Source organism: Vulpes lagopus, chromosome 12, assembly GCF_018345385.1.
Source record: "Vulpes lagopus strain Blue_001 chromosome 12, ASM1834538v1, whole genome shotgun sequence".
NCBI lineage: Eukaryota > Metazoa > Chordata > Mammalia > Carnivora > Canidae > Vulpes > Vulpes lagopus.
In genome coordinates, this window is record NC_054835.1 from 6271333 (window position 1) to 6299236 (window position 27904).

Sequence of the window (27904 nt, forward strand, 5' to 3'; positions counted from 1 at the left end):
CCTGCTGTTTTCTCCTTTCAAGTAGAACATACACCCTTGTTTCTAAGAGGATCCACCCATGTTGGCTGTCCCGTGGCTTTCAAGTTTTTAGCTGGCTGGGAGGGGCATCTCAACCATGGGCGGATCTCTTCTGTGAGTGCTTCAGCCTCGTTGTGGGTTTTACTTCTGTCTCCCAGTGTTAACACAGAAACTCCCAGTATCTTCGGTAGGTATAGTCAACACATTGAGATTGGGTTAGATACCAGAAAGCATTACGGAAGCTTGAATTGATGATTGGTTCCCTCCAGTTGTTTACATGTCCTTACTAGGACTGTGCCATGGGTACCCAAAGATGCTGGGAAGTATGTTTGGGTCTGGGGCTGCCACTTGGATGAAGTTTGAAATAAATCCAACCTGAGATGTGTTGGACCACAAAGTACCTCCTCCCCCCCCCACCCGCAAAATGCCTTTTCATTGAAGTTCCAAAACCTTTTCTGCCAAGAATCCTTTCTGATCGCTGATATGTTTCAGGACCCCATCTCTTCTACTTATATACAAAGGTGTTCCTATTGACTTGGCCCTCATCATTATTTCTTAGCATTCACGATGCCTGTAGGATCTCTTGTTTTGTTGTTTCCCTCCACAAATTCAGAACATACCCTTCAGTAATTTCCTTTTTTTTTTTTTAAAGGATTATATTTATTTATTCATGAGAGACACAGAGAGAGAGGCAGAGACACAGGCAGAGGTAGAAATAGGCTCCATGCAGGGAGCCCAACATGGGACTCGATCCCAGGTCTCCAGGATCACACCCTGGGCTGAAGGCGGCACTAAACCACCAAGCCACCTGGGCTGCCCCCCTTCAGTAATTTCTGCTCAGTTTTCATGTCAGTTCCTCTTGTCTTTCCACCCAGGAATCCCACTCAATGATTCAGTTACTAAGAACATTAATTATAAATAATATAATATTGGTAATAGTTGATCTTAAGTCTCCTGAAGTAGACTGGGGAAAAAAATCCACCTGCCAGAGGTCAGTAATTTTGTTCTTTAAGACCTACCAAACTACTGTGAGGTGTATGCTGTTTCCTATTCTCAGACTTCTGGTTTCCTCCCAGTTTGGGGCATATCTTTGGGGAAAGGGGGATCATCTTTAAAAAGACTTGTTCTGAGCTCTGATTTGTGGGGTTTCTGACTTGTGGGAAGTCTGTGGAGGAGCCAGATCCCATAGAAATGGTTGTGATCTCGGGGGCTGATTTTTAATCTGCAGACCCGTTTAATGGAGCTGCACCGCCAGTGGGAGCTGCTTTTGGAGAAGATGCGAGAGAAGGGAGTCAAACTGCTGCAGGCCCAGAAGCTGGTGCAGTATTTGCGAGAGTGTGAGGATGTGATGGACTGGATCAACGACAAGGTATCTTTCCAGGGGGAAGGTTTGCGGAGTAAACCTTAGTGAGACCGAGGCCCAGCCTTGAGCCAGTGTGAGCTGCAGAAGGCACATAGTGGAATTGCTCTAGCTCCATCTGCTCTCCGGGGTGTGCTCTTCTATAATTCTGAAGCCCAGAGTCTTCACCCCAAAATCCCATGAGCTCAGCCTTTTAAAAGGAGGGGAGCTAAGATCAGATGACACAGGAAGCTGCATCCACTAAAGCTAACAAGGCACATCCCGGTGGGTCTTGTTCATGCTGAGTTTCTGGGAGCTGTTGTTTTGTTGGTGACTCTGGCTCTGTAATGGTCCCCAAATAGGAAGCAATTGTGACTTCTGAGGAGCTGGGCCAAGACCTGGAGCATGTAGAGGTTTTACAGAAGAAATTTGAAGAGTTTCAAACAGATATGGCTGCCCATGAAGAAAGAGTTAACGAAGTTAATCAGTTTGCTGCCAAGCTCATTCAGGTACGTAGCAGTGTGCTGTGTGCTTCTTCCCAGATCATAGTATTAACTTTCTGGTGTTTTCAGAAGAAGATTTTGATTGTATTACCTAATTTCTGAGTGAGCAAGGTTTGGTAAGCCTGTCTAAGAGTTTTGTTTAGAATTGACAGCCATGCTGGTAACACTTAAAGTAGAAACTGCTTGCTAGTGCTTGCTTCGGCAGCACATATACTAAAAAAAAGAAACTGCTTGCTAACCTGTGGCCACAGGCAGGAAGGGCAGAGTTCATTTCATCTGCTTCCTCCATGCACTTTCGGGTAGGGCTTGGCGATGCTTTTATTGGGTTGCTACAGGCAGGTGTCAGGGGTTCCCAGATGGGGTGTGGTGCTGAGAGCTGCTTACAGTTGGCAGGCACCCACTGATGCCTGACTGCTCTCTTGGGTGTCTGGGGAACCTTGTAATGAATGGGCTCTCCAATGGTGGCTCCGAGCCATTAAGAGGGGCAAGTGCACCCTTTTCCCATTGCCTTCATGCTTGCTTCCATACTCTGCTTCTTTATCCTTAGCTTCCTCTGTAGGGATCAGAGGTTCCGGAGATGTCAAGCAGTAGGAACTAGCATTTTTGCTTTCAGAGAAATTTGATTTGGGGGAAATAAATCTTAAATTTATGGATCTGCTTCAGGGCTGGTACTGGTTCCCTTTCTGGCCAGTGATGAAAGAAGAGCCAACATTCCTCAGAAATGCCTCACCCTTCCACAGTGAGAGATGTGCTCTGCCCCCTCACCCTGCCCCAGAATCTTGGGGCATCCTGAGGTTGTACTGAGAAAAGCAGTCAGGCCAAGCCTAAGATCTCACAGATGGATCCCAGAACCCTTAAATGCTTCATTTATTACTTACATGTTATTTTTATTAAAACCAAAATGTGGCTGGTGGGGTAAGAGGCTTTTAAAGACCTAGCTCCAGTCTGAAGTCAGGAGCAAACTTTAAGATGAAGTATATAGGCAGGAATGGCTTGATAGGCTCATGAATGTTGGAAATAATGGATTTTCCACTGCTTGGGACAGACATGGGTGCATTTGTGAGACTACCACACACTTGCACCTGACGTGTTAGCACAAAGGTTTTTGTTTTTTTGTTTTGTTTTTTTTCTTTAAAGATTTTATTTATTTATTCAAGAGAATACACAGAGGAGAGAGAGAGAGAGACAGAGACAGAGGAAGAAGCAGGCTCCATGCAGGGAGTCTGACATGGGATTCGATCCTGGGTCTCCAGGATCAAGCTCTGGGCTATAGGCGGCGCTAAACCGCTGAGCCACTGGGGCTGCCCGCACAAAGGTTTTTGGTATTGATACCCATCACTGCTTTATGACCTCACCATCTATTCCAAGGGATAGATAATGTGTCTCCTCTTTTTATTAAGAGGAAATGGAAGCCAGTTTTATTTATTTGTTTTAGAGGAAGTGAGAGCAAGCGGGGAGAGAATCTTAAGCAGGGTCACTCTCATGAACCCCAGATCATGACCTGAGCCAAAATCAGGAGTCAGACACTTAACTGACTGAATCACCCAGGCACCCCAGAAGCTAGATTTGAACAAGCTTTGCTTCATTTCACACATAAAACCAGTATTTTTCAGAAAGATAAAGGTTTACTGAAGTGGGGACTTGGAGGAGCCAGGGGCTCAGGATCCAGGCCAGTCTCCACTCTCCCTCATGTAGGAGCAGCACCCTGAGGAGGAGACCATCAAGACCAAGCAAGATGAAGTAAATGCGGCCTGGCAGCGGCTGAAGGGACTGGCCCTTCAGAGACAGGGGAAGCTCTTCGGAGCTGCTGAGGTTCAGCGCTTTAACAGGTACCAAGCCAAAGAGGGCTGCTAGGTGTGGGCACATACCTGAGGGACCTGGTTAAGTATATGGCACATGCCAAGGAGGTACTGGAGCTGCCAGGGCCCTGGCCCAGTGCAGGCTCCCCAGCTCCAGACAGTTGCCATAAGTGGCTGCACTGGTGCCTCCCATTCCACAGGGATGTGGATGAAACCATTAGCTGGATTAAAGAAAAGGAGCAATTAATGGCCTCTGACGATTTTGGCCGAGACCTGGCAAGTGTTCAGGCTCTGCTGCGGAAGCACGAAGGCTTGGAGAGAGATCTTGCTGCTTTGGAGGACAAGGTGGGTTTTGAAAGCAGCCAGTGCCATAAGTAAGTTAGCAAGGGGCATGAGCACAGTCTGATGGAGTGCATTTCCAGGTCAAAGCCCTATGTGCCGAGGCCGACCGCCTACAGCAGTCCCACCCTCTGAGTGCTGCACAGATTCAAGTGAAGCGAGAGGAGCTGATTGCCAACTGGGAGCAGATCCGGACTCTGGCAGCTGAGAGACATGCCCGCCTCAATGACTCCTACAGGTGGGGAATAATCTCCTGGAGCTCAGCAACTTGTGTTGTTGCACCTCTCTTAGAGAAGAGGGAAGGCGGGCCTAGGGGTCACTTCTACATACTGAGAGCACTGCTGTACACCTGCCAGGTTCCTGTACTAAGAAAGAAAATGCAGGTGACTTTTTCTACCGATGTTATATTTGTTTGGAGATTGGTCAGTCTATAGTGTGTGTGTGTGTACATAGTATTTATGACTTTATGAATATTCCTCCATTCTGTATTGGTGCATTATGGCCAGTAGAAGTGGAAATCTCCTTAGCAATCAGAGCACAATGAATATACTATTAAAATTGAGTAAATCAAGACTGGGAAATGAAAGAATGCTAATTACTAACTGGAGCTAGAACTGGGGAATGAACAGGAGGTTGGAGAGAAGGGACCAGATTGGAGAATTATGGTGATGGACACAACCTAGATTTTAATTTTTTTTTTTTTTAATTTATTTATGATAGTCACAGAGAGATAGAGAGGCAGAGACACAGACAGAGGGAGAAGCAGGCTCCATGCACCGGGAGCCCGACGTGGGACTCGATCCCGGGTTTCCAGGATCGCGCCCTGGGCCAAAGGCAGGCGCCAAACCTCTGCGCCACCCAAGGATCCCACAACCTAGATTTTAAAGGGTTGATTGCAGCCTTCTCTTGCTTTCCTTTACAATCAAACTGAAGAAGCCTCTGTGTCCCAGGATAGAATTGGCATGGTCTGAGGACAGAATTTGGAGCTTTAGGAAGGCATTTTTCATCCTGGGCTCTCCACTGGCAACATCTGATGACTTATCTTGGTTTTCCCCAGGCTTCAACGCTTCCTTGCTGACTTCCGTGACCTTACCAGCTGGGTAACTGAGATGAAAGCCCTTATCAATGCAGATGAGCTTGCCAATGATGTGGCCGGCGCCGAAGCCTTGCTGGACAGGCATCAAGAACACAAGGTAGCGTTTCCAACGTCTTCCCAAAGGAAAGGCAGTAACTTGTAACACATTTGGGGAGTACTCTACCTTATGGCCAGAGTAGCTGAAACATTTACAGGTGGCTCTTACCACAGGATTGTTGTTGGCTTTGCCTTTGGAGACTGGTTCTGCCTGCTTCTCGTAGGTGGTGAAGCTGAATAAGTGTCAGGAGACAGTGGTCCATACAAGTGAAGGGCCACGCCCTGGCAAGAGAGAAGCCCTTCAGTTCTGCGCATCAGTCATGTACTGTCTTAAATAATAACTTTGTTGAAATGCTGAATGTCATATTTATTGTAATTTCCTTATTCTGGGTTTTTTCCGTACCATGTCCCACAGAAAACTGGTTTTATGAGCTTTTTCTTTTTTTGTATGTTTTTTATTGGAGTTCAATTTGCCAACATATAGTATAACACCCAGTGCTCATCCCAGCAAGTGCCCCCCCAGTGCCCATTACCCAGTCACCCCATCCTCCTGCCTACCTCCCCTTCCACTACCCCTTGTTCGTTTTCCAGAATTAGGAGTCTCTCATGTTCTGTCACCCTCTCTGGTATTTCCCACTCATTTTCTCTCCTTTCCCCTTTGAAAAACCTTTCAAAGGTTTTTTTATGACTAAGTAATTTTGGAAAACACCATGAAGCAGGATTTTAGAAGTAATTATTGCTGTAAGTCTTCTGAGAGGTTTTAATGTGGAAGTTGTGAAAAAGTCAATATAGAATGTCAAATACACTAGTAACAAACATAATTTTAAAAAAATGCTACTTATAATTGTTTCAAAGTATAATGTGCTTGGGAATACATCTAAACAAAAGTTGAGTAATGTATTTGTAAAAAAGGCGTTCTGGCTTTGTTGAAAGACTGAAGAAAGACTAAAGGGGAACGTCTTATCTTACACATGATCTTTTATGAAGGTGGAAGAATTCTCCCCAGGATCTTTACAATCAGTACAGTTCCACACAAAAACACATTAAGTCTATGTAAGTTGCTAGGCATAAATTGTGCCTTTTTTCCCTGTAGGGTGAGATTGATGCTCACGAGGACAGCTTTAAATCTGCAGATGAGTCTGGACAGGCCCTGCTTGCTGCTGGGCATTATGCCTCAGATGAAGTGAGGGAGAAGGTAAGAGGGGAGAGGTTCTTCAACTGAAAGTCTCTGAAAGCTGGTATCCATCCTCAAGCATCCAGGCTGTTTTCACTCTGGTGTGCGAACGGCTTACACAGAGCTTGTGCCGGGAAGATGGGGGGGCGGGGGGGGGGCTTCTTGAGAGACTGAAAAAGAAGACCTGTGTGTAGTATGGTGATTAATCAGAGAAAAAAAGTTCCATTCATTTGGGACGTTTGTGACATTTCCTACTTAGGACTTCACGGGGAGTTGAGTCCTGCATTATAGGTGAAGCCAAGAGGAAATGGCTTTTAGATGATGTATATAAGTGTGTACAGGTTCCACAGTATCTGAATATGAAGATAACCTGAGTAATGTTAGAGAATGATGTTTTAGCATCATGTTGACTACTTTTCAAGGACGTACTTTATTGTCAACTGTGGAACCTAAAAAGTTATGTATTTTATGGAACATCCACTGAGTTGACGTTTCTCAGTCTCAGCTGAGACTCCTTAACTCCATTTTTGCTCCTCACCTTTTAGAAAGAGGTACTTTTTCGGGATGCCTGGGTGGCGCAGTGGTTTGGCGCCTGCCTTTGGCCCAGGGCGCAATCCTGGAGACCCAGGATCGAATCCCACGTCGGGCTCCCGGTGCATGGAGCCTGCTTCTCCCTCTGCCTGTGTCTCTGCCTCTCTCTCTCTCTCTCTCTCTCTCTCTCTGTGACTATCGTAAATAAATTTTAAAAAAATAATAATAAAAAAAGACTTCTCTAAAAAAAATAAAAAAAAAAAGAAAGAGGTACTTTTTCTTCTACCTAAACTTTACTTAGCATTTTGACCTAACATCATTTGATAACGTGGCAGTAAATTAATTCCAGGTTAACTAGGGTTCCCTCTCCTACGTAGCATAAACATGCCAGCTGCTCAGGATTTGTGTGGTTTCCCATGAGTTGGCTGACACAAGTGACTGTAATTTGTCCCCTTTTGCAAACCAGAAAACAAGCCCAAAGATTAGCATGAGGATTAGAAATTCCAGGGCAGCCTTTCTGTTTGCCTGAGGGTGAGTGTCAGATCTGCCCTCCTCTCACGTCCCCTCCCCTCACATCCTTCGTCTCCCCCCTCCTCCAAGCTGAGCATCCTGGCTGAGGAGAGGGCGGCCCTGCTGGAGCTGTGGGAGCTGCGCCGGCAGCAGTATGAGCAGTGCATGGACCTGCAGCTCTTCTACCGCGACACGGAGCAGGTGGACAACTGGATGAGCAAGCAGGAGGTATTGTTCACCCACCTGCCGCATCTTCCTTGCTCTTTGATCTGCTGCTCAGGTGGCTTATTTCAGGCAGGAAATTATTAGCATTGCAGCTGTGCATCGGGTGAAGAGCTGGGGCAGCTTCTGGCAGTTCTGCCGGCCTTCCTCCTGCTGCTGGGGTTGCAAGACCCACAAGACAGGCCCCCGGTTTAGAGATGAGTGTGTTGGTGTGGAATGACTTCTTACCAAAGAGGAGTTTTTGGAGTTTGGTTTGGTTTTGGGTCTGGAACTTAATACTTCATGCTATTGTTAGATTAGTTGTAAGTGAATCTTAAAGGACATGAGGCTCCTTTCTTCTTGTCACACTTTGGCCAGCATAAGCTTTGCTTGCCGAAAGCCTTAAGAGATGAAAGGACTAGGGTGTCCCTCTGAGTGCTTTTGCTTTCTTTCTCAAGGCCTTCCTGCTGAATGAGGACTTGGGAGACTCTCTGGATAGCGTGGAGGCGCTCCTCAAGAAGCACGAGGACTTTGAGAAATCCCTCAGCGCCCAGGAGGAAAAAATTACAGTAAGACCCCTTCTTGTTGTACCTTTGGGTGATCCTTGGACTTAGCCCAGAGTCTGTTCTTCTGAAGGGTTTCTGAGCAGATGTGACAGGATCTGCATGAGAGGCACTTCCGTGGGGGCTTCAGATCTCATGGTGGTGGGGGAGCATGGCCTGGTAGGAGGCCTGCCCCAGTTTACAGGATGAGATCTTTTCCTGACGTCAACCTCCGTGACGATATTTACCTTTCACTAAAAGTAGTTAAAGAATTCAGGAGGGATCTCTGGGTGGCGCAGCGGTTTGGCGCCTGCTTTTGGCCCAGGGTGCGATCCTGGAGACCCGGGATCGAATCCCACGTCGGGCTCCCGGTGCATGGAGCCTGCTTCTCCCTCTGCCTGTGTGTCTGCCTCTCTCTGTGTGTGTGTGACTATTGTAGATAAATAAAAATTAAAAAAAAAAAAAAAAAAAGAATTTGGGACACCTGGTTTGCTTAGTTAGTGGACCGTGTAACTCTTGATCTTGGGGTTGTAATTTCAAGCCCCACTTTGGATGTGGAGATTATTTAAAATCTTCAAAAAATAAAATTGAAAAGTTAAAGTAGTTGGAGCTCATGGAAGAGGTATTTTCCCCTTTGAAAAGAGTTCTTAGGATCCCTGGGTGGCGCAGCGGTTTAGCGCCTGTCTTTGGCCCAGGGCGTGATCCTGGAGACCCGGGATCGAATCCCACGTCGGGCTTCCGGTGCATGGAGCCTGCTTCTCCCTCTGCCTGTGTCTCTGCCTCTCTCTCTCTCTCTCTGTGTGACTATCATAAATAAATAAAAATTAAAAAAATATATTAAAAAAAAAAAAAAAGAGTTCTTAGAGGCAGGAACTGGAAGGCTGCTAACCTGTTTTGACCCCTGTCTGATCATATCAGGTGTGTCATGAAATCATCTACAGTCTTGAAGGGAGCTAGCATGATAGTGTTGTATCTGACTAATAACGTCAAGCAAAAACTCAAAAATTAAGGGGAAAACTGTGTTATGGTTCCGAGTGTTTGGTGACCTGTTCAGTTACTTTGCTCTGGAGGCCAAGCTGTGCAGCCACATGCTTACCAAGGAGAAACCCTTAATCTTCCCTCTTTCCCTCGTAGGCACTGGATGAATTTGCAACCAAGCTGATTCAGAACAACCACTACGCCATGGAAGACGTGGCTACCCGCCGAGATGCGGTACGTTTCCAGGTTCTCCATGCTCCTGCCCTTCTGTCCCCAGCTCTCCCTTCTGGGATGCATGTTGCCATGTAGCCTCTTGATTCAGAAATCTCTGGGGGTTAGGAGCCAGAGATTCACGTGGCTCCTTGTCTTTCAGCTCCTGAGCCGCCGCAATGCCCTTCATGAAAGAGCCATGTGTCGTCGCGCCCAACTGGCAGACTCTTTCCACCTGCAGCAATTTTTCCGTGACTCTGATGAGCTCAAGAGCTGGGTCAATGAGAAGATGAAAACTGCCACAGATGAAGCTTATAAAGTAACGTTCTGCCAGCATTGCCATGTAGCCTTTGGCTAGGAAGCTAAAGGCAGTTCTCACAGATAAATTGTAGCTAAAGAAAGAAATAGGAAATTCCAAAATCACACTATTTAGTGTAGGCTGTTTTCCACCCCTACCCCCCTGCCAATAAAGAGAAGTAAGAAGATAACACAGAGTAGTTTGACATACTGAGGTTCGAGGTAGAACTCCCTTCTTCCTTTTATTGACAGGACCCATCCAACCTACAAGGAAAAGTACAGAAGCATCAGGCTTTTGAGGCTGAGCTCTCGGCCAACCAGAGCCGCATTGATGCCCTGGAGAAAGCAGGGCAAAAGCTGATTGATGTCAACCACTATGCCAAAGATGAGGTAGCAGCTCGTATGAATGAGGTCATCAGTTTGTGGAAGAAATTGCTTGAAGCCACTGAACTGAAGGGTAAGAGAAGGTATCTGGACTGTGAGAGAAATGCTAGGGGATTCCGTGTCCCTTCCCAGTTAAGTGTAGGGACATACACCACCTAGGTAAGGTAGACCAGGAGACCTTGGGTGAGCAGGCTCATCTCCCATGTAGGAGTTACTTGCCTCACATTCTCAATACTTTTGCTAATGTGGCAAATGTGGTTGACATTGCTGGTTACTGGGGGAGCCTGAGTGAGAAGGGAGAGATTCAGTTAGCCAGCCATGACTGAACTGGGCCCCAACACTGAAAAAGCTCAGTTGAGAGCCGAGGGCATTCAGTAATTATTAGGTGTTCCTCTCCTGTGGGTTAGAATGCTTCTTGTAGAACTTTCAAGTCAGCATCTTGTGTTCTTTACTTTTGTGATAGAGGTGAAGCAGGACTACAATCCTGATTCATGGTCCTTCACTAAGATGCCATTGTTTAGTGAGTAATCTTGGCAGAAGGATAGTGTTAACAAATAGAAAGTCAGACCTGCTCCTTTGACCAGGGATAAAGCTTCGTGAGGCAAACCAGCAGCAGCAGTTCAACCGCAATGTTGAGGATATTGAGCTGTGGCTGTATGAAGTGGAAGGTCACTTGGCTTCAGACGATTATGGCAAAGATCTTACCAATGTCCAGAACCTCCAGAAGAAGCATGCCCTGCTAGAGGCCGATGTGGCTGCTCACCAGGTAAGAGTGTGACTTGGGGGCTGTTGTCAGGCTTGTGGTATGGAAACAGGAGTGAAGAGTGGCAAGTAATCCCTCATTTTTGGAGGGATAAAAGGTGTTGATTTTCTTAGGTAGTCCTGTGTGTTCCCTATTCTTCTCCAATTAAACTCTTTTCTCAGAGCTTTCTGGAAGCTCAAAATGAGAGAAAGAGATGGCAAGAAAAAATATTCTTTGGGCTGGGAAAACAACTGTGTTACTTTTTCTTTGTATATGCTCAAACCACCCTTGAGGTAAGATCAGTCCAGAACCTTGTTGCCAAGGCTGGTCCATGCTTTTCAAGATTCTCTTTTCCTGTTCCCAGGATCGAATCGATGGCATCACCATTCAGGCCCGCCAGTTCCAGGATGCTGGCCACTTTGATGCTGAAAACATCAAGAAGAAGCAGGAAGCCCTTGTGGCTCGCTATGAGGCTCTCAAGGAACCCATGATTGCCCGAAAGCAGAAGCTGGCTGATTCTCTACGCTTACAGCAGCTCTTCCGTGATGTTGAGGATGAGGAGACATGGATTAGGGAGAAAGAGCCCATCGCTGCGTCCACCAACAGAGGTTAGTCTATTTTCATCAGATAAGAATCACATCTGAGAATGGGCTCTACCCTTGACCATAAAAGAGGTGCATATCAGAACAAGCAAGGTCAAGTTTAACTTAAACTTGAACCCCAGTAGAATCTTAAGAATGACAGGGCTGACTTCTCTCTTGATGGTTTGGATGACCAGGGAGCGGTTTCTGCTTTCAGGCAAAGATTTGATTGGAGTCCAAAATCTGCTGAAGAAACACCAAGCCCTACAAGCAGAAATTGCTGGGCATGAACCCCGCATCAAAGCGGTTACACAGAAGGGGAATGCCATGGTGGAGGAAGGTGAGCGGTTGTCATCGGGCAGTGGCTCTGTGCTATCATTCTTCCTGTGTCCTTTCTTTTTTAAAGTGTGTGGACTTAAGTCAGATTGGGCTGTGGGGTTGAGTGTTTTCCCTGTTCTCTTTTTTTTACTTTATAACCTTGACTAACCCTGCTCTCTCGATCTGAGTGTCTTACCTGTGAGATGTGGGTAATAACACCTACTTCTAACATAGTTGTGAGGGCCAAGTGAGAGCAAGTAGAACAGTGTGGAACAGCCTGGTGCATGTCCCAGTGACTGAGGACTGGGGATGGCACTGTTAAGCTTTTATTATGTCTTGATGGTTCAGTCCCTGGTACTGGTTGGAATTACCTGCTTTGTAGAGTCTGGGTAGAGATCATGGCTTGAGGAGACAAAAATTGAGCAAATCACTTAAAAGGCTGGGGCAAGCTCCTCCTAAAACAGGATCGTGAAGGGGCCTGGCTTGCCACGGTGGTGTAGCACAGGTGCCGTGGACACACGGAAGACCTTTTTGTCTGGCGACAGGCAGCCCCCTTAAACATTGTTCTCCCTTCCCTCACCCGCCTTCCAGGCCATTTTGCTGCTGAGGATGTGAAGGCTAAGCTCAGCGAACTGAACCAGAAGTGGGAGTCCCTCAAGTCCAAGGCCTCCCAGCGGCGGCAGGACCTGGAAGACTCCTTGCAGGCCCAGCAGTACTTTGCTGACGCCAACGAGGCAGAGTCCTGGATGCGGGAGAAGGAGCCCATCGTGGGCAGCACTGACTACGGAAAGGACGAGGACTCCGCTGAGGTGAGCGAGCGTGGGGAGTCTGCCAGGGCTCTCACTGGAACCCTGGATGTGGGAGGTACAGCCTCTGCACTGTTGGTTTGATGAAGGCATTGTAGAACCTGGTGTTTACTTCCTGCTGTGGAAATGCAGTCATGCCAGAAGGAGAGAGGATACTAGCTGTCACTGCCTTCCACCGTGAGCATTTTGCCATTCTTGTCCACCTGTTCTCTCCACATGCGTATGTGCGCCTGTGTACGTGATCACCTTTTCTTTTCCCCCCTAGTAATTAGTGTTTTTGAGTGAAGCTCTTCTGTTTTATTCAATAAAGGTCAACGCATAGCTCCTGGACCTCATAGCTTACCAGTCTTCACAGAAACTAGAGTACTTGAGTGTTGACATGCAGCTTCTAGGACTCTCCAAGAGAGGGAGGAGGGGAGAACTGAAAAGCCTGGGCAGCGGTGGCAGTAGTTAATGCTGAAGCCCTGCATGTGGCAGGGTGGAGGGAGCTTCCACACGGAGGGCAGTGTCCACCACACGCTTTTGTTTGCTGGTGATGTTTATTTCTGATGGGTGGTGGATTCGCTGTATGTGTGATACTGTGCTGTCTCCTTTTCTGTTTCCAGCAGAGGCACAGAGAGCAGGGAGAAAAGATATTATAATAAGTATTAGAGAGAGAGAGTGTGTGTGTGTGGAACAGGAGCTGAGAAAATCAGCGTGTAACTAAACCACATCTTAGGAGGGTGGCAGGTCAGTGAGGCGTCATGTCTAGGGCGCCCTTGCTCCTTGTGCCATTGTCAGAGTGTGTGATTTTTGGTTTTAGGCTCTACTGAAGAAACATGAAGCTTTGATGTCAGATCTCAGCGCCTACGGCAGCAGCATCCAGGCCCTGAGGGACCAGGCTCAGTCCTGCCGGGTAAGCTGGGCTTTAGTTGAGCAGTTCCACAGCAGGGGCGGGGGAAGTTGCCAGGCTCAGGCACTTCTGGCAGGTGTGACAGCCATCGGCAATATTCTGGTGGCCTCATTATAAAGTCTTGTGACGCCATGGGGATCCCTGGGTGGCTCAGTGGTTTAGTGCCTGCCTTTGGCCCAGGGAGTGATCCTGGAGTCCTGGGATTGAGTCCCACATGAGGCTCCCTGGTTGGAGCCTGCTCCTCCCTCTGCCTGTGTCTCTGCCTCTCTCTCTCTTTCTCTGTATCTCTCATAAAAAAATAAATAAAATCTTTAAAAAAAGAAAACCAAAGTCTTGTAACACCAAGATGTATAAACCGTTCAAGATGAGATTTTTTTAAAAGACTGAACAGCTAAAGTTTGGGAATCAATTTTATTGGTTGCTTCAGAGATGGACTCTCATAAACGTGTGTTTGGTAAATTTGGTACAGCTGTTGAAATTGGAGTCTGTCCTGTGTCGGGACACACCATGGACATCCTTTAACTGTGTTTGCCCTTCCTTGGGATTTTTAGCAACAAGTGGCCCCCATGGATGATGAGACTGGGAAGGAGCTGGTCTTGGCTCTCTACGACTATCAGGAGAAGAGCCCTCGAGAGGTTACCATGAAGAAAGGGGACATTCTCACTTTACTCAACAGCACCAACAAGGCAAGGCGTCTGAAGCAGTCACATGTCTCTTTCCGTCAGCACTACCAGTTTTGTTCAGTTGTGTGCCTGTGGGCCATTGTGTCTGAAATGAGCCTGGGTTAGAATTTGAGGGGAGACTTGAGTTGCCCAGGCAGTCTCCCTCTTGATATAGGTTCATTTTGTGGGTGATGGAGAAGGCAATCAGTCCGTCTTCCTGAACACCCAAAGGTGGTGTGGTGGCACATACTCTAAAGAGTCACTTTTTTTCATGATTATACACCTGTAGGTGGTGTTCTTTCTCTCTAGAGCCAGAGTCTGCTTTTCTGGAACTTAAAGCTGTTGGTTCTTAATCTAGTTGAAGATAGCTGCGGTGTCACCCCGTAGGCTCTGGAAGTTAAATGCTTCCCGGTTCATCAGCCACCTTTCCTTGACATATATATGCTGGTTTGACAGAGGCTTTGAGATGAGGTGGATGGTATTCCACACGTTATCTGAGAGATTGCAAAAGATACTTGTTCAGGCTGGAGAGATGTTCACAGCCTTGTTAAAAACAGTTATTCCTATACTCTATACCCCACAGTTTACCCTGATCATTAGCATTTGAGAAAAATCTGTGATTTGTATTTTCCGTTGTCTCTAAACCACCTTCCAGTTTATTTCTGGTTTACTCAACAGCATTGTCTCATGGAACTTGCTGTGATAGTGGACATTTTGTGTGTGCTGGCTCTGCAGTAGCTGTTACCACAAGTAATTATTAAGCACTAGAAATGTGACTGGTTAACTGAATTTTTAAATTTAATTTTATTCTAACTTATTTAAATTTACATAACCACATGAGGCATATGGCCACACTATTAGTGCAGTTCTGGGGTGTCTGCTGAAGAGAGGGAACGCCCTTCATGTTGGGTGTCCTTATGGCATCCTTGTGACACGCTCTCTACTTGGCAGGTGACAGAGGACTGACACTTCAGTCCTTGAGCAAAGTGACCTTGACACTGTCACGAGATTCTCCTAACAGGGCCAAAGCTCTCATGTATGTGTGCACATGCACAGGCCTCCTTGGTTTCTCTCTTTCTAGGGAACTCGTGTTTCATTTGTCCCTTTGTCTTCTCAGGACTGGTGGAAGGTGGAAGTGAACGACCGTCAGGGTTTCGTGCCAGCCGCGTATGTGAAGAAGCTGGACCCTGCCCAGTCTGCTTCCCGAGAGAACCTTCTGGAGGAGCAGGGCAGCATAGCTGTGCGGCAGGAGCAGATTGACCACCAGTAAGGGCCATACTGGTGACCACAAAGGTCCAGGTGTCTCTTGGGGCTTACTTCACATCCCACGTAGGCCAAGCTTTAGGCAGTGTCCAGAGGCTTCAGAGCGACTGTTCTGGTGCCCGTGTGAACTCAGAACACCCTCTTCCAGACACTTTCCCATGGTCTTTTTTAACCCATGGTGTTTCATTTGGACCTAAAACTCTGGATTAATACCCTTATTTTCCTTATTTAGTTTCTTCTACTAAAGTGAGTTTCTTTTCTTCAGCATTTTCTAGACATCACTCTCTGAACCATTGTCCTTCAGTTGGGGAGATGCTCTGGGATTGATTTTTAGAGGTTCCACACCCCTACAGCTCTGCCCTTTTTAGAGGACTATTGGGAGAGTGGCTCTCTCCTGCTTTCTGCTCTGAGATGGAGGTTATTTTTTATGAAATGGCTTTGTCCTCTGTCCCCTACCTAGCTAAGCTCCTGTATTGACCTATGTCCCTCCTGTAGGATGTCTTGCTCTGCTAACGAGCTCAAAAGTTTTGGACACTTGAAAAAACACTCAAAAGATATGTTCTCACTAGACCTTAGTGTAATGGAACTTTTCTGACCCTGGCGATCCCTGAAAAGATCAGTTATTTGTCCACTTACAAATCTTTTGTGTTACTGCTGAGACAGGAGAGTGCTTTGTGCCTGGCTTGTAACTGGGGGAGCAAAGCAGGTGGCCCGGTATGTGGCTGGAAGGGCATACTAGCTCTCAGGGCAGGCCTTTCCTTCCCTGGCCTTGCTCTGCAAAGTTACCAGAGTCACCTGTACAAGGAAAATTGCCTGCCTTAAGCCTGGCAGACTTTTCAGGAAAACAAAAGTGAACTAACTACTCTAACTTACTTTCCTGGCTGTTTCTTTACTGATTTCCTTCATGGCCCGGCCTGCTTCTGAGAGCTTTTCAAGGACTCCTCAGTTGCCCCCACTTGAAGCATCCAGCCTCCTGGTGGCCTCGGAGCTGCACTCTTCTTTCCTATGGATTAATCCCACTAATTTGTGCATGCTTTTTGCTGTGCCCCCCCCCTGTGCAGGACGCGCATAACTAAGGAGGCCGGCAGTGTGTCTCTGCGTATGAAACAGGTGGAGGAACTGTGAGTAGGCGGGCGGCCTTGCCAAGTGCCCATGTCGGTTCTCCCTCTGCCACTTCTCTTGAGAGCACTTGTTCATCCAGAAAGACGAGGTGGGGGAGGGGGCGGGGACTGTGCTGCTGTGCAGCTGGCTTCCCTCACCAGGGAAGAGGTGTCGGTGTTGCTGTGTCAGTCAATGGCCACTTATCTCTTCCACGCACAGCTGTGTGTTCAGAATGTTGTTGGTTCCCCTCCTGTTGGCTTTGGTGGTGGGCCAGCCACTCTTAGTCCCCAACTGATGGCCGGGTCCCTGGCGTTCCTTGGTAGGAAGGAAATGAAATTCCTCCCTTTCAAATGCTTTGAGTCTTGGTACCTTGTTGGTGTCTTTATTTCATTCTGAGAAACTTAGATTTGATGGTGATGGATTTTCTTTAACCTTTAACTTAGTTTTACTAAGTTTGTCATGTTCACATCTCCAAAGATAGTAAGTAGTTCAGCATTCTGTGTTTTAGTTCCTGAGAGCACGAAAATTCTTTGATTGTTCTTGAGAAACCTTCCAACTAATGAAGTGGTGCAGATACTCTGTACTCGACCTGATTTTCCTTCTGAAGTTGCCAAAACTCTCTGAGAAATAAATATCACTTACCTACCGTTCAGGGAGGCTAATGTCCTGGACGAGGCTATTGTATAGTTGGGTATGCCTTCCCCCACCGCCCAGGTTGGCTCAGAGAGTTATGAGAGCGGAGGAGGAATTCTGTATGCCTTGTACCCAGCACACTCATTTCGTCTCTCAGCTGTGCTCGCATGAACCCCCATGCTAGACGCTTGGTTCCAGTCATTTGTGGTTGTGATGTTCTCAGAGCAAAACTGGCCCGGGGATGAGTGTGCCTGGCTGTCTAAGCCACCTAGTGGTGAACAGTAAGCGTGTACTTATCCTCGGGGCTGTAGTGCTGACCTGTAGGAGCTTCATCTTCATCTGTGTTCTGACACCTTGTCACCTGGGCACTGTCATTACACATTCATGGGATCCACATCTCAGAGATACCAGTGGTTTGCCCTTAGGTTAGCACCTGTAGGAAGCTAACTGCCTGCCTGCCTCCTCTTGTCACCCTCTTCAATGACTTCAGGTATCACTCTCTGCTGGAGCTGGGCGAGAAGCGCAAGGGCATGTTGGAGAAGAGCTGTAAGCGGTTCATGTTGTTCCGTGAGGCGAACGAGCTGCAGCAGTGGATCAATGAGAAGGAGGCAGCTCTGACCAGCGAGGAGGTGGGCGCTGACCTGGAGCAGGTTGAAGTGCTGCAGAAGAAGTTCGATGACTTCCAGAAGGTACGGGAGGTCTTGGTCTGAGCTGGAAAATCATCCAAAGACTTGGTTTTCTGGACTTGTGACTGTGCTTTACTAGAACAAATATGGTACAGATTGTGTTCCATCCGCTGGGTGGCCATTTCTCAATGACTTGAATTGGAACTTTGATCAGTTTGGCTCCAAGGAAATAGATGCCGTTTTCTCTACTTGTTGGAAGAACTTTTTTGAACTTAAAATACAAAAATAGGTAAAGGTATTTTTTTAATTGGGGTAAAGTTGGCATACACTTCGCCATTTTAATTTTTTTTAAAGATTTATTTGATAGAGAGCACAAGTGGGGAGCGGCAGGCAGAAGGAGAGGAGAAGCAGGCTCCCCGCTGAGCAGGGAGCCTGATGTGGGGCTCAATCCCAATCATGACCTGAGCTGAAGGCAGACGCTTAACTGACTAAGCCCCCCAGGCACCCACAGTTAACCGTTTTAAAGTGTGTGGTTTGGAAGCATTCAGCACAGCTGTGCATCTCTGTCTGGTTCTGATACATTTCCTATGTCACAAGGAAGCTGCATACCTGCTAGTCCTTCCCCAGGACTCCCAGCCCTTGGCAGCATGAGATCGGCTTTTGTCCTGGACTGATGTATTGTGGACATTTCATATAAACGGAATCCTATATTAATGTAACTTTTTACCACTGACTGCTTTCATGGAACATAACATTCTTCCCAGTTCATTCTTACCCTGGTGGTTTTCAGGACTCCATGACGTTTTATGGCCGAATAGAATTCCATTGCATGTATAAACCACATCTTGTTTATCATTCCTACTTTAAGAGGTTTATAACAGTTAATATGGGTGATGGGCTATTTCTTCCACAGGGGCTGGCATTAGAATTTCAGAATTTTTTTTTTTTTAAAGAAACTACCTACCTTCCTTTTTTTTTTTTTTTTAATTAATTAATTTATTTATGATAGTTACACAGAGAGAGAAAGAGGCAGAAACACAGGCAGAGGGAGAAGCAGGCTCCATGCACCAGGAGCCTGACGAGGGATTCGATCCCAGGTCTCCAGGATCACGCCCTGGGCCAAAGGCAGGTGCTAAACCGCTGCGCCACCCAGGGATCCCCAGAATTTCAGAATTTTTTTTTTTTTTTTTTTTTCAGAATTTCAGAATTTTAAAAACATTTCTCCAAAGAAAGATGAAAGCAAATTTTCATGCCAACAGAGTAATGGTTTATGAACTGTCGTTAATCAGGTTTGGGACAGACTGACTCCAATGCCCTGTTATTTTTTTACTTCCTTGATAGTGACAGTCAGGAGTTCTTGATTTAGGTGACTGCTGAGGAATAGATAAACTAGTTCATAGGATACCTGTTGGACAGGATTTATTGGTTCAAACCATCTGTTGCCCACCTTCTTTGAATTATTCTTGGAGTCTTAGTTATTATGGGCTTTGCTTTAAAGGATCTGAAGGCCAATGAGTCACGGCTGAAAGACATTAACAAGGTGGCTGAAGACCTGGAGTCTGAAGGTCTGATGGCTGAGGAGGTGCAGGCAGTACAGCAGCAGGCAAGTATCTGGATTTTACACTGAAGCTGTGTGACTGGCAGAAAGGAACTTGGTTCCTTCCTGTGTCCTTGCTAGCCCAATATGCCATGTCCTGTAGCATGGGGTTGGGGGTGGGGGCTGGGTGTGGTCGAGTCCTCTCCATTTTGTTTACCTTCCTATATCAGGGGAAAGAAGCTCCTGTCTTCTCCATATGTCCATTTAATATTGTGAAAGTTAGTTATTGTTTATATGGCCCTTAATTAATAGTAAACTCACCCGTTTCTTAAGTAAATAAAAGGTTTTTCATATAAACACTTGGTCTGTTAGACTCTTGAAAAGTTCTCCTAGCCTGTGGTCTCTCTTTTTGTAATTCTGTCTCTGGGTTTGACACTAATGAGTGTCACTGAGTGGTGGGTGTTTCCTCTAATAATGAAACTTGTTCCCTCTCTCCTCGTAGGAGGTGTATGGCATGATGCCCAGGGTAAGTCTGTGCGGAACTTGAATGTGAGGAGAAGTAGGTGTTGGGAAAAATATAAGTCACAAGCCTATTAAGGATTTCTCTTCCCAAACCTTGAGATGCCTTTTGTTAGTAAAAAAAAAAAACCTGTGGAAAAGAATTAGCAGAAATTGGTTTCTATTTGCCATTCTCCAAAAGATTTAAAAAAAAAAAAAAAAAAAGTGTCCTCTCTTCAGTTTTCTAGAACTTTTTCCACAGCTGTTTTTTTGTTTTTGTTTTTTTTTTATTTTATTTATTTATTCATAGAGACAAAGAGAGAGGGGCAGAGACACAGAGGGAGAAACAGGCATCATACAGAGAGCTTGACATGGGACTCGATCAAGGGTCTCCAGGATCACGCCCTGGGCTGCAGGCGGCGCTAAACCACTGTGCCACCAGAGCTGCCCTCCACAGCTGTTTGTTTTATTATCCTTTTCCAAGAATCCTATGAGTAGAACAGAGACAAAAATTGGTGATTTTCTTACCAAATTTCCTCATTCTCTTCATTTTTTGTCCACTCCATAAACTAGAGTTTTCCTGTCCTGATCGTTGGCTTCATTTCCCTCAGGTGGCCTTGTGGTGTGCTCTGAGCCAGCAGATATGGATTCCAGAGGGGATGCCACTCTGATGGATGGCTCTGGGGATGCAGCCTCAGACAGGAGAGGGTGGGGCGGGGGCTGTGTTGTTTTGAACTACATAGCTCTCTAATCTCTGCCTCTTCCTTTGAATAGGATGAAGCGGATTCCAAGACTGCGTCCCCTTGGAAGGTAGGAACTACTTTGCCAATTACTGTTTCCAAAGGTTTTCAGGAATAGAAATATTTCATGTGTTTTTCTGATGTGTCTGTTCTGACTGTTGAGGCTTGTTGGGAGTCTTTGGTCATTTCTGGAGTTGTTTGGGCTGGTTTCTTTCTTTGACCCTGGCGTTACATTCTTTGACTCTGTCACATGTTAAAATATGATCCTTAATATAGAGAAGTAAGGTGTTCACATGCAGATGCTGAGAATGAGTTTGATTAGATGGCATTTGATACCCACGTCACTGCCAGAATAAACCTTGCCCTGTGTAGTTAGGTGTGGTCCACCCATGGAATTGCAGTCCCGGAGTATAGAACAGGAAGAAAATGACCTCTGCCTAGACACTTCCCCAGTGGCCTAAGAAATGTTTCCTCAAAGATACTAGATCATGCAGAGAGATACAGAAAGAAGAACGAAAAGAGATGTACCTACTACAGCAGACACTATTCCAAACAGACACAGGGAGGGTGCTTGACTAGAGTCCTTTGCTTCTGGCCTCACCCCTCCTTGGCCCTCATTATTCTGCTCATTAAAGAGGTTTCTCATTGGGGGGAGCATGCCTTTTCCCCTTGATTCAGCTTTCTCCCTTCTTCTCAATCTTAATTGGTCTTATATGGCAACTTATGATCATTGGTAGCTTGAGTGGGCAACATCCTTACCTCTCTAACCTCCTGGTGGAGTTTTTCTGGTAACAAATGTCTTTTTAGAAGTGTATTTCAAATGGCTTCATAAATGCCAGTGGCACGAAATTAATAAGTATATAGATTGGGTTTGGTTTTTGAACCCTGTCCGCACCCATACCGGTTGAAAATGTCACTTGGGCGTGTCACAGGAGCATCTGATGAGCCTGATTTCCCTGCATCTCAGCAGGACCCTTGCTTTTTCTAACATATTTGAAGATTTATAGGTATTGCAATGTGGGGTTTCTTTTGGATAAAACTGAGCAGGCTCTGCAATCTCAAGAGATGTCTGATTTGTGCATTGATGAGAAGAAAGCTAATTCACTGGTCTTTGTGTTGGTTTATTATCCCCCTCATCTGGTGAGGCTGTTGCCCTTAGTTCAAGGGGGACACTGTTAAAGAGAAGAGCAGGCTGGTAGCTAAAAAAGAGCTAAGTTCCTGGTATTTTTATTCAAACAGTCTCAGCTGCCAGCATTTGTTAAATTGAGTATTTTCTGGACTGTTCTATAGTATGAATAGGAAGAAGACACTAATATTTAGTGTCCAGCCAGCTGGGTTTGGGGTGGTGGGGTTTAAGATTTTATTTTTAAGCAATCTCTACACCCAGCGTGGGGCTCAAACATATAACTCTGAGATCAGGAGTCATGTGCTTCACAAATGAAACCAGCTGGGTGCTCCCCACAGCGTGCTGTTTTAATTGTGGTTGTCACTACTCTCTCTTGACTCTTCACCGAGTGAACTTAATTAAATTGTACACTTGGGTGTTTCTTGCCTTTCCCCTGGTGGTTGATCCTTTATTCGTGGCTCTGCTCAGAATTTTGACAGTGTCCCTCTAAGATAATTTTGGTTGACAATTGGGACCAAATGAATGGCACTTGCTTCTCAGAATTGTCTTTTAATTGGCAGACACTTGATTAGTGTTGCTCTTCTGCTTCCCTCCCCTACATAGTCTGCTCGTCTGATGGTTCATACCGTGGCCACCTTTAATTCCATCAAGGTAAGAAACTGTGGCCAGTTTCCCTCACGGTTTTCCTTCTCCTGACTCTATAGCCGAGCTCTTGTCCTGAGTAGTCACATGAGCTGTTGCACTTGTCACTCTCCTGGGGCCAATGGTATCCTGGGGAAAATGTCAGCTCTACTCTTGTAGGAGGGTGGTGAGGTTGGCTTTCCTGGTCAGGAACTCAGCAAGTCTTAGCAGTAAAGTTAGCCTTTCCTTTAGTTCTGGTGGGATCGGGAGCTGCACGAAGTGTAGGGTCCAAAAGACAGGGAATGCCTCTCTTGCCTCCTTACAGGAGAGGTTTGGCTTCTTTCTGGTCCCCATGGCATTTTGTCTCCTTGAGCACCAGGCCCTGCTTGGCCTACCATGGTCTTGGGTGCAGCTGGGCTCAGGGCTCTGGGGTAGTAGACTCTGGGATTTTTCCACCTGGTAGTTATTTTGTTTTGGTTTGGTTTAAGATTTTATCCATTTATTTGAGAAACCCAGCACAGGAGAGAGAGAGAGGAAGAAGGAAAGTCAGACTCCCTGCTGAGCAGAGAGTCCGACCCTGGCCAGTCCGAGGACCCTGAGATCTGGACCTGAGCCAAAGTCAGACGCCTCCACATAGTAGTTATTTACGAAGCAGTTGCCCTGTGGAGTGCACCAAGCTAGGAGTTGAGAGTGAGGATAGGTCGGTTGCATGTGTCTGCAGCATCCGAGGTGATTCCAGGTAGGTATTCATGGAGCGTTCACACCATCAGATGTGGCTAACTTTGACGAGGTTCTTATCTTCTGGACCTCTGCTGTAGTGTCTGTACTAATTTGTTCAGCTGGAAAGGCTGGAGACAGGAAATTGTGCTCTCCAGCCTTTCCTTGCAAGCTGAGCACCAGCCCTTTGGTCCTTTGCCCCTTGTTGGGAGTCTGGCATGGGTGTGGTGGAAGAGGGATGCGGCTCAGCTGACTGCTGTCCTCCTGCAGGAGCTGAACGAGCGCTGGCGGTCCCTGCAGCAGCTGGCCGAGGAGCGGAGCCAGCTCTTGGGCAGCGCCCATGAAGTACAGAGGTTCCACAGGTAAGGAGGAGCACGGGGCTGGAGAGGGGGTGACCTTGGCGGTCCCTAAATTTGCTGACTCAGATCTGGTTGATATTTGTGCTCTGGCAGCGGGACCATATCTGTCATGGGGTAGATTTAGATTGCTTAGTAAAGAGTGAGTGAATGTGTGTTCTTTTACTTTTTGGAGCTTTTAGTAGTAGCCTACTAAACTTGACAAATGTACAAGTGCCAGCTAAATATATTTGTTGTGCTTACCCTATGTTTAGGGTAGCTGTGCTCAGCAGTCGCTAACTGCCTATGTGTCTCCCTTCAGAGATGCCGATGAAACCAAAGAGTGGATTGAGGAGAAGAATCAGGCCCTAAACACAGACAACTATGGCCACGATCTGGCCAGTGTACAAGCTCTGCAGCGCAAGCACGAGGGCTTTGAGAGGGACCTCGCGGCTCTTGGTGATAAGGTGAGAGGTGATAGTGCCATCGGCGTTTTGGCCCTGGGGCAGAGAATCTTCCACTTGGCAGAGCACAGCTCCCTTACTCGCTGTCTCGCCGCCTTGCTCCTATAGGTCAACTCCCTGGGGGAAACAGCCGAGCGCCTGATCCAGTCCCACCCGGAGTCAGCCGAGGACCTGCAGGAAAAGTGCACGGAGTTGGACCAGGCATGGAGCAGCCTGGGGAAGCGCGCAGACCAGCGCAAGGCCAAGCTGGGTGATTCCCACGACCTGCAACGCTTCCTTAGTGATTTCCGGTATGAAACCCAGAAGCCTTTGCATGGTCGTTCACATCCATTACTGATGGCCACTGTGAAATCCCCAGCTACCAAATGTCAGCTAGTCAAAAATAAATCAGCTTTTCCCTGTCCATGGATGGGCGTGCATGTGTCCATCATCTCCCCCGTTTCCTGCCAGATGGCATTCAGTTTCTTCCTTAGGCATATCTCTCACTCATTAGAGCTGTACTTTAGTCTCTTTCACAAACTTACTGTAGTTAGAGACATTTCACTGCTGTAGAAAAATAGAAAGGATGAAACAATGAATATAGTGACAACCTTCACCCACAGTCACCAGTTGGCTTTACCTCCAAGGATACACTTCTTTGTTGCTAACCCACCTGTCAGTCTGCTGCAGATAGTTGGTCCTCTACCTAAATACTTGGGCCTGTGCCTCCTTGTGCCAGGCATTTCTGTCCTCCACCCTCACATCCAAGACCAATGCAACAGTATTATATCCAGCCCCCACTGAGTTTCTTCCAGTTGTCTTTTTTTTTTTTTTTTAAAGATTTTATTTATTTATTCATGAGAGACAGAGACACAGGCAGAGGGAGAAGCAGGCTCCATGCAGGGAGCCTGATGTTCCAATTGTCTTATGATTGTGTTCAGTAGCCCAGGTTTTTGGTCCAGGATCCAATTAAGAATTCCTATTGCAGAAGTAATGTTGTCTCCTTAATATATAGAACAGTACCACTCCATCCTCTGTGTATTGTCTTTTACAGCATTGACAGTTTTCAACAGTCCAGGCCAGGTTTCTGGCAGAATGTCCATGACCTGGGACCTCAGTCTTTTTTTTAGGCTGCATAGCACTTCACTAGTGGGTGATTTAGAACTTGGTACCCAGGGCACCCATTCAGGACAGTGTTTCTTTGCAGCACACTTTTGTGCTAACAAAGGATCCGTGTTGGGTGCGGGGGGTGGGGAGATCCTGGCATTTCCTCTGTGGGATAAGACTAGGCAAGTGATGTGCTTCACCTTTCCAGGCCTCTAGTAGGAGTTCTTCGTGGGGTTTTGTTCTTTTGTTTTTGTTTTCGTTTTTTGAGGTGAAGGTCAAATAACATAATTGTTACGTAATTTAAAGTATGTAATTCATCTGTAATTAGAACGTTTGCAGTGTTAATTACAGAAAGGTGGTAGTTGTGTAACTTTTCACCACCACAGAAAAACACCCTGCAACCCATGTGAAGTCACTGCCCATTCCCCTCTCCTCATCAAGTCTGCCTTCTGTCTCTGGATTTGCCTGTTCCGGGTATATTTTATCAAAAGCAGCATAGGGCCTGCGACCTTACACACTGATTTTTATACCCTTATGTGCAGACGTCAGTAAGAAGCTGGGGTCAGCGCATACAGAGGCCTGGGACAGCTGCAGGCACAGGGAAGAGTGATTTCATCTGAAGTTCTGGAAAACTTAACCACGGTTGTTTGTGTTAGAACCTACTGTTCTGTAGGGTCAGAAGACCTTAGTTACAAACCTAGTTCGTTGTCTTCTGAGGAATGTTTGGTTTTTGTTGTTTTTAATTTTCTTAACCTCTCAATAAGATGAACAAGACACGGGCAGCCCGGTGGCTCAGCGGTTTAGCGCTGCATTCAGCCCAGGGCCGGATCCTGGAGACCTGGGATCGAGTTCTGCGTCAGGCTCCCTGCATGGAGGCTACTTCTCCCTCTGCCTGTGTCTCTGCCTCTCTCTCTCTCCCTCTCTGTGTGTCTGTCATGAATAAATAAATAAAATCTTTAAAAAAAAAAAAAAGAAAGAAAAGAAAAGAAACATTTAAGATGAACAAAACACTTTAAAATACTTTGCCCAGGGATGTAGATTATAACTAGCTAACCATTTAGTAGATTAACTAGTTAATGGATTAACTAATTGACCCTTTAGATTAGCTAGCTGACTCCAAATCATCTTTTGAGACCAGAAGTGTGCAGTTCTCTTTTCCTGGACAGAAACCCTACTTGCCAGGAAATGTAATAACTATTCCTTTGTGGGTCTGGTTGCCAGGGACCTCATGTCTTGGATCAATGGAATACGAGGGTTGGTGTCCTCAGACGAGTTAGCCAAAGATGTCACCGGAGCAGAAGCTTTGCTGGAACGGCACCAGGTGGGTAGACTGCCCGCTGAGCAGCAGAAGGGGAGTTGCACTGCTGTGCTGGGAAGACCTCATCCGCCATCACCATCCCACTGCAGCTAGCACCACCCTTCGCTGCAAGTCAGTGGTTGACATGACAGTGGGCATTTAGTGCCAGTTACCTAACCCCTTCCCTCCTCTTGGCAGGAGCACCGGACAGAAATCGATGCCAGGGCTGGCACTTTCCAGGCCTTTGAGCAATTTGGGCAGCAGCTGCTGGCTCATGGGCACTACGCCAGCCCAGAGGTCAAAGAGAAACTAGATATTCTAGATCGGGAGCGTGCGGGTCTGGAGAAGGCCTGGGCCCAGCGTAGGATGATGTTGGATCAGTGCCTTGAACTGCAGGTATGTGTGGAGGATGTTGCTTCCCGTTTGCCACAGGCTTTCTGATGAGTGTCATGGCCAGTGGCCCCATATTCCCACCTGTCTCCCTCTCTCTAGCTGTTTCATCGGGACTGTGAACAAGCTGAGAACTGGATGGCCGCCCGGGAGGCCTTTCTGAATACTGAGGACAAAGGAGACTCACTGGACAGCGTGGAGGCTCTGATCAAAAAACACGAGGATTTTGACAAAGCGATCAATGTCCAGGTGAGGCCCTTTTGCCATCAGGTCTCCATGTACATTGGTCCAGATGGGCGGTACACTCTCTGGGCTGCTTCTCCTATCTCAGAAATGAGAATAAAAACTAGTCACTGACTTCACTCAGGGAGCTTTCGCTGCTCCCTAAAATGAAAATACTTGACATTGATCATGCAAAGGAAGAACGGCCACTTCACCCCCATATCAAGTACCTGTGTGGACTAGGGAAAGTGATACGGATATGAACGCCTTTTAAATATTCTAGGTTCTGATACTTCTGAGTTTTAATAATGGGGATGTCACATGGCAAAAAATTATGGTCAAAGCAAGAATGTAAACATGTTGATAAGAAAAGACAGTGCAAGGATCCCTGGGTGGCTCAGCAGTTTAGCGCCTGCCTTTAGCCCAGGGCATGATCCTAGAGTCCAGGGATTGAGTCCCACATCAGGCTCCCTGCATGGAGCCTGCTTCTCCCTCTGCCTGTATCTCTGCCTCTTTCTCTGTAAGTCTCATGAATAAATAAAATCTTAAAAAAAAAAAAAAAGAGTGCATAAACACTAACAACTTAGGAAGATGGGAACCTTTTTGATTTATAACCCATTTTGTTGAAAATCTAATCTTTGGGACACCTGGGTGGCTCAGTGGCTGAGTGTCTGCCTTTGGCTCAGGGGGTGATCCTGGAGTTCCGGGATCGAGTCCCACATTGTGCTCCCTGCATGAAGCCTGCTTCTCCCTCTGCCTGTGTTTCTGCCTCTCTGTGTGTGTGTCTCATGAATAAATAAATGAAATCTTTAAAAAAAGAAAAGAGAAAATCTAACCCCTTTTTCCCATTCAGCTTGATTTTGTGTATGATAACTCCTGGTGTCATAGCCCCTGTCCCCAGTGTGACCTGGAGTTTTCTTGAGTTAAACTCTACTCTCAGTGGTCGAAATCAAGCTTTCTTCTGGCCTTCTGCTCTCCCCGTTCTAAAGTGTCAGTGTATTCTGATCCCACCACCAGCTAGGTCCCAGGCACCCAGAATAACCACTCTCTTCACAAGACCTGTGGTCCGGGCAAGGCTGAGCTGACCTGCCCACCTTGGCCCCTCGCCTCTGTTTGCCAACAGGAGGAGAAGATTGCCGCCTTGCAGTCCTTTGCTGACCAACTTATTGCTGCCGGCCACTATGCCAAGGGTGACATCTGCAGTCGGCGCAATGAGGTTTTGGACAGGTGGGTGCTGCGTGTGCTCATGGCCCCAAGTGGGAGCCCAGCCCGTCTTGTTCTCAGGGAGGG

The 27904-nt window shown here is 46.7% G+C and overlaps 1 protein-coding gene across 8 annotated transcripts in view; it reads left to right on the forward strand.

Moving 5' to 3' along the window:
* The window catches only part of SPTAN1 (spectrin alpha, non-erythrocytic 1), a 62765-nt gene that overhangs the window by 15477 nt on the left and 19384 nt on the right, over positions 1–27904 (forward strand). For 4 of the 8 annotated variants that reach the window (XM_041727060.1, XM_041727064.1, XM_041727061.1 and 1 more), the window contains exons 4-35: positions 1247–1387; positions 1720–1866; positions 3556–3689; positions 3860–4004; positions 4082–4236; positions 5056–5191; positions 6224–6325; positions 7436–7573; positions 8005–8115; positions 9223–9300; positions 9440–9595; positions 9826–10030; positions 10542–10723; positions 11064–11307; positions 11498–11620; positions 12190–12407; positions 13207–13299; positions 13848–13982; positions 15076–15224; positions 16283–16342; positions 17446–17644; positions 19080–19184; positions 19621–19644; positions 20391–20426; positions 22086–22133; positions 23091–23182; positions 23478–23622; positions 23728–23909; positions 25927–26026; positions 26201–26398; positions 26495–26641; positions 27738–27841. In XM_041727060.1, the coding sequence (XP_041582994.1) occupies positions 1247–1387; positions 1720–1866; positions 3556–3689; positions 3860–4004; positions 4082–4236; positions 5056–5191; positions 6224–6325; positions 7436–7573; positions 8005–8115; positions 9223–9300; positions 9440–9595; positions 9826–10030; positions 10542–10723; positions 11064–11307; positions 11498–11620; positions 12190–12407; positions 13207–13299; positions 13848–13982; positions 15076–15224; positions 16283–16342; positions 17446–17644; positions 19080–19184; positions 19621–19644; positions 20391–20426; positions 22086–22133; positions 23091–23182; positions 23478–23622; positions 23728–23909; positions 25927–26026; positions 26201–26398; positions 26495–26641; positions 27738–27841 (4232 nt within the window). The remainder of the gene's footprint in view (positions 1–1246; positions 1388–1719; positions 1867–3555; positions 3690–3859; positions 4005–4081; positions 4237–5055; positions 5192–6223; positions 6326–7435; positions 7574–8004; positions 8116–9222; positions 9301–9439; positions 9596–9825; positions 10031–10541; positions 10724–11063; positions 11308–11497; positions 11621–12189; positions 12408–13206; positions 13300–13847; positions 13983–15075; positions 15225–16282; positions 16343–17445; positions 17645–19079; positions 19185–19620; positions 19645–20390; positions 20427–22085; positions 22134–23090; positions 23183–23477; positions 23623–23727; positions 23910–25926; positions 26027–26200; positions 26399–26494; positions 26642–27737; positions 27842–27904) is intronic. The other 4 variants (XM_041727063.1, XM_041727066.1, XM_041727067.1 and 1 more) reach the window with 2 other exon arrangements.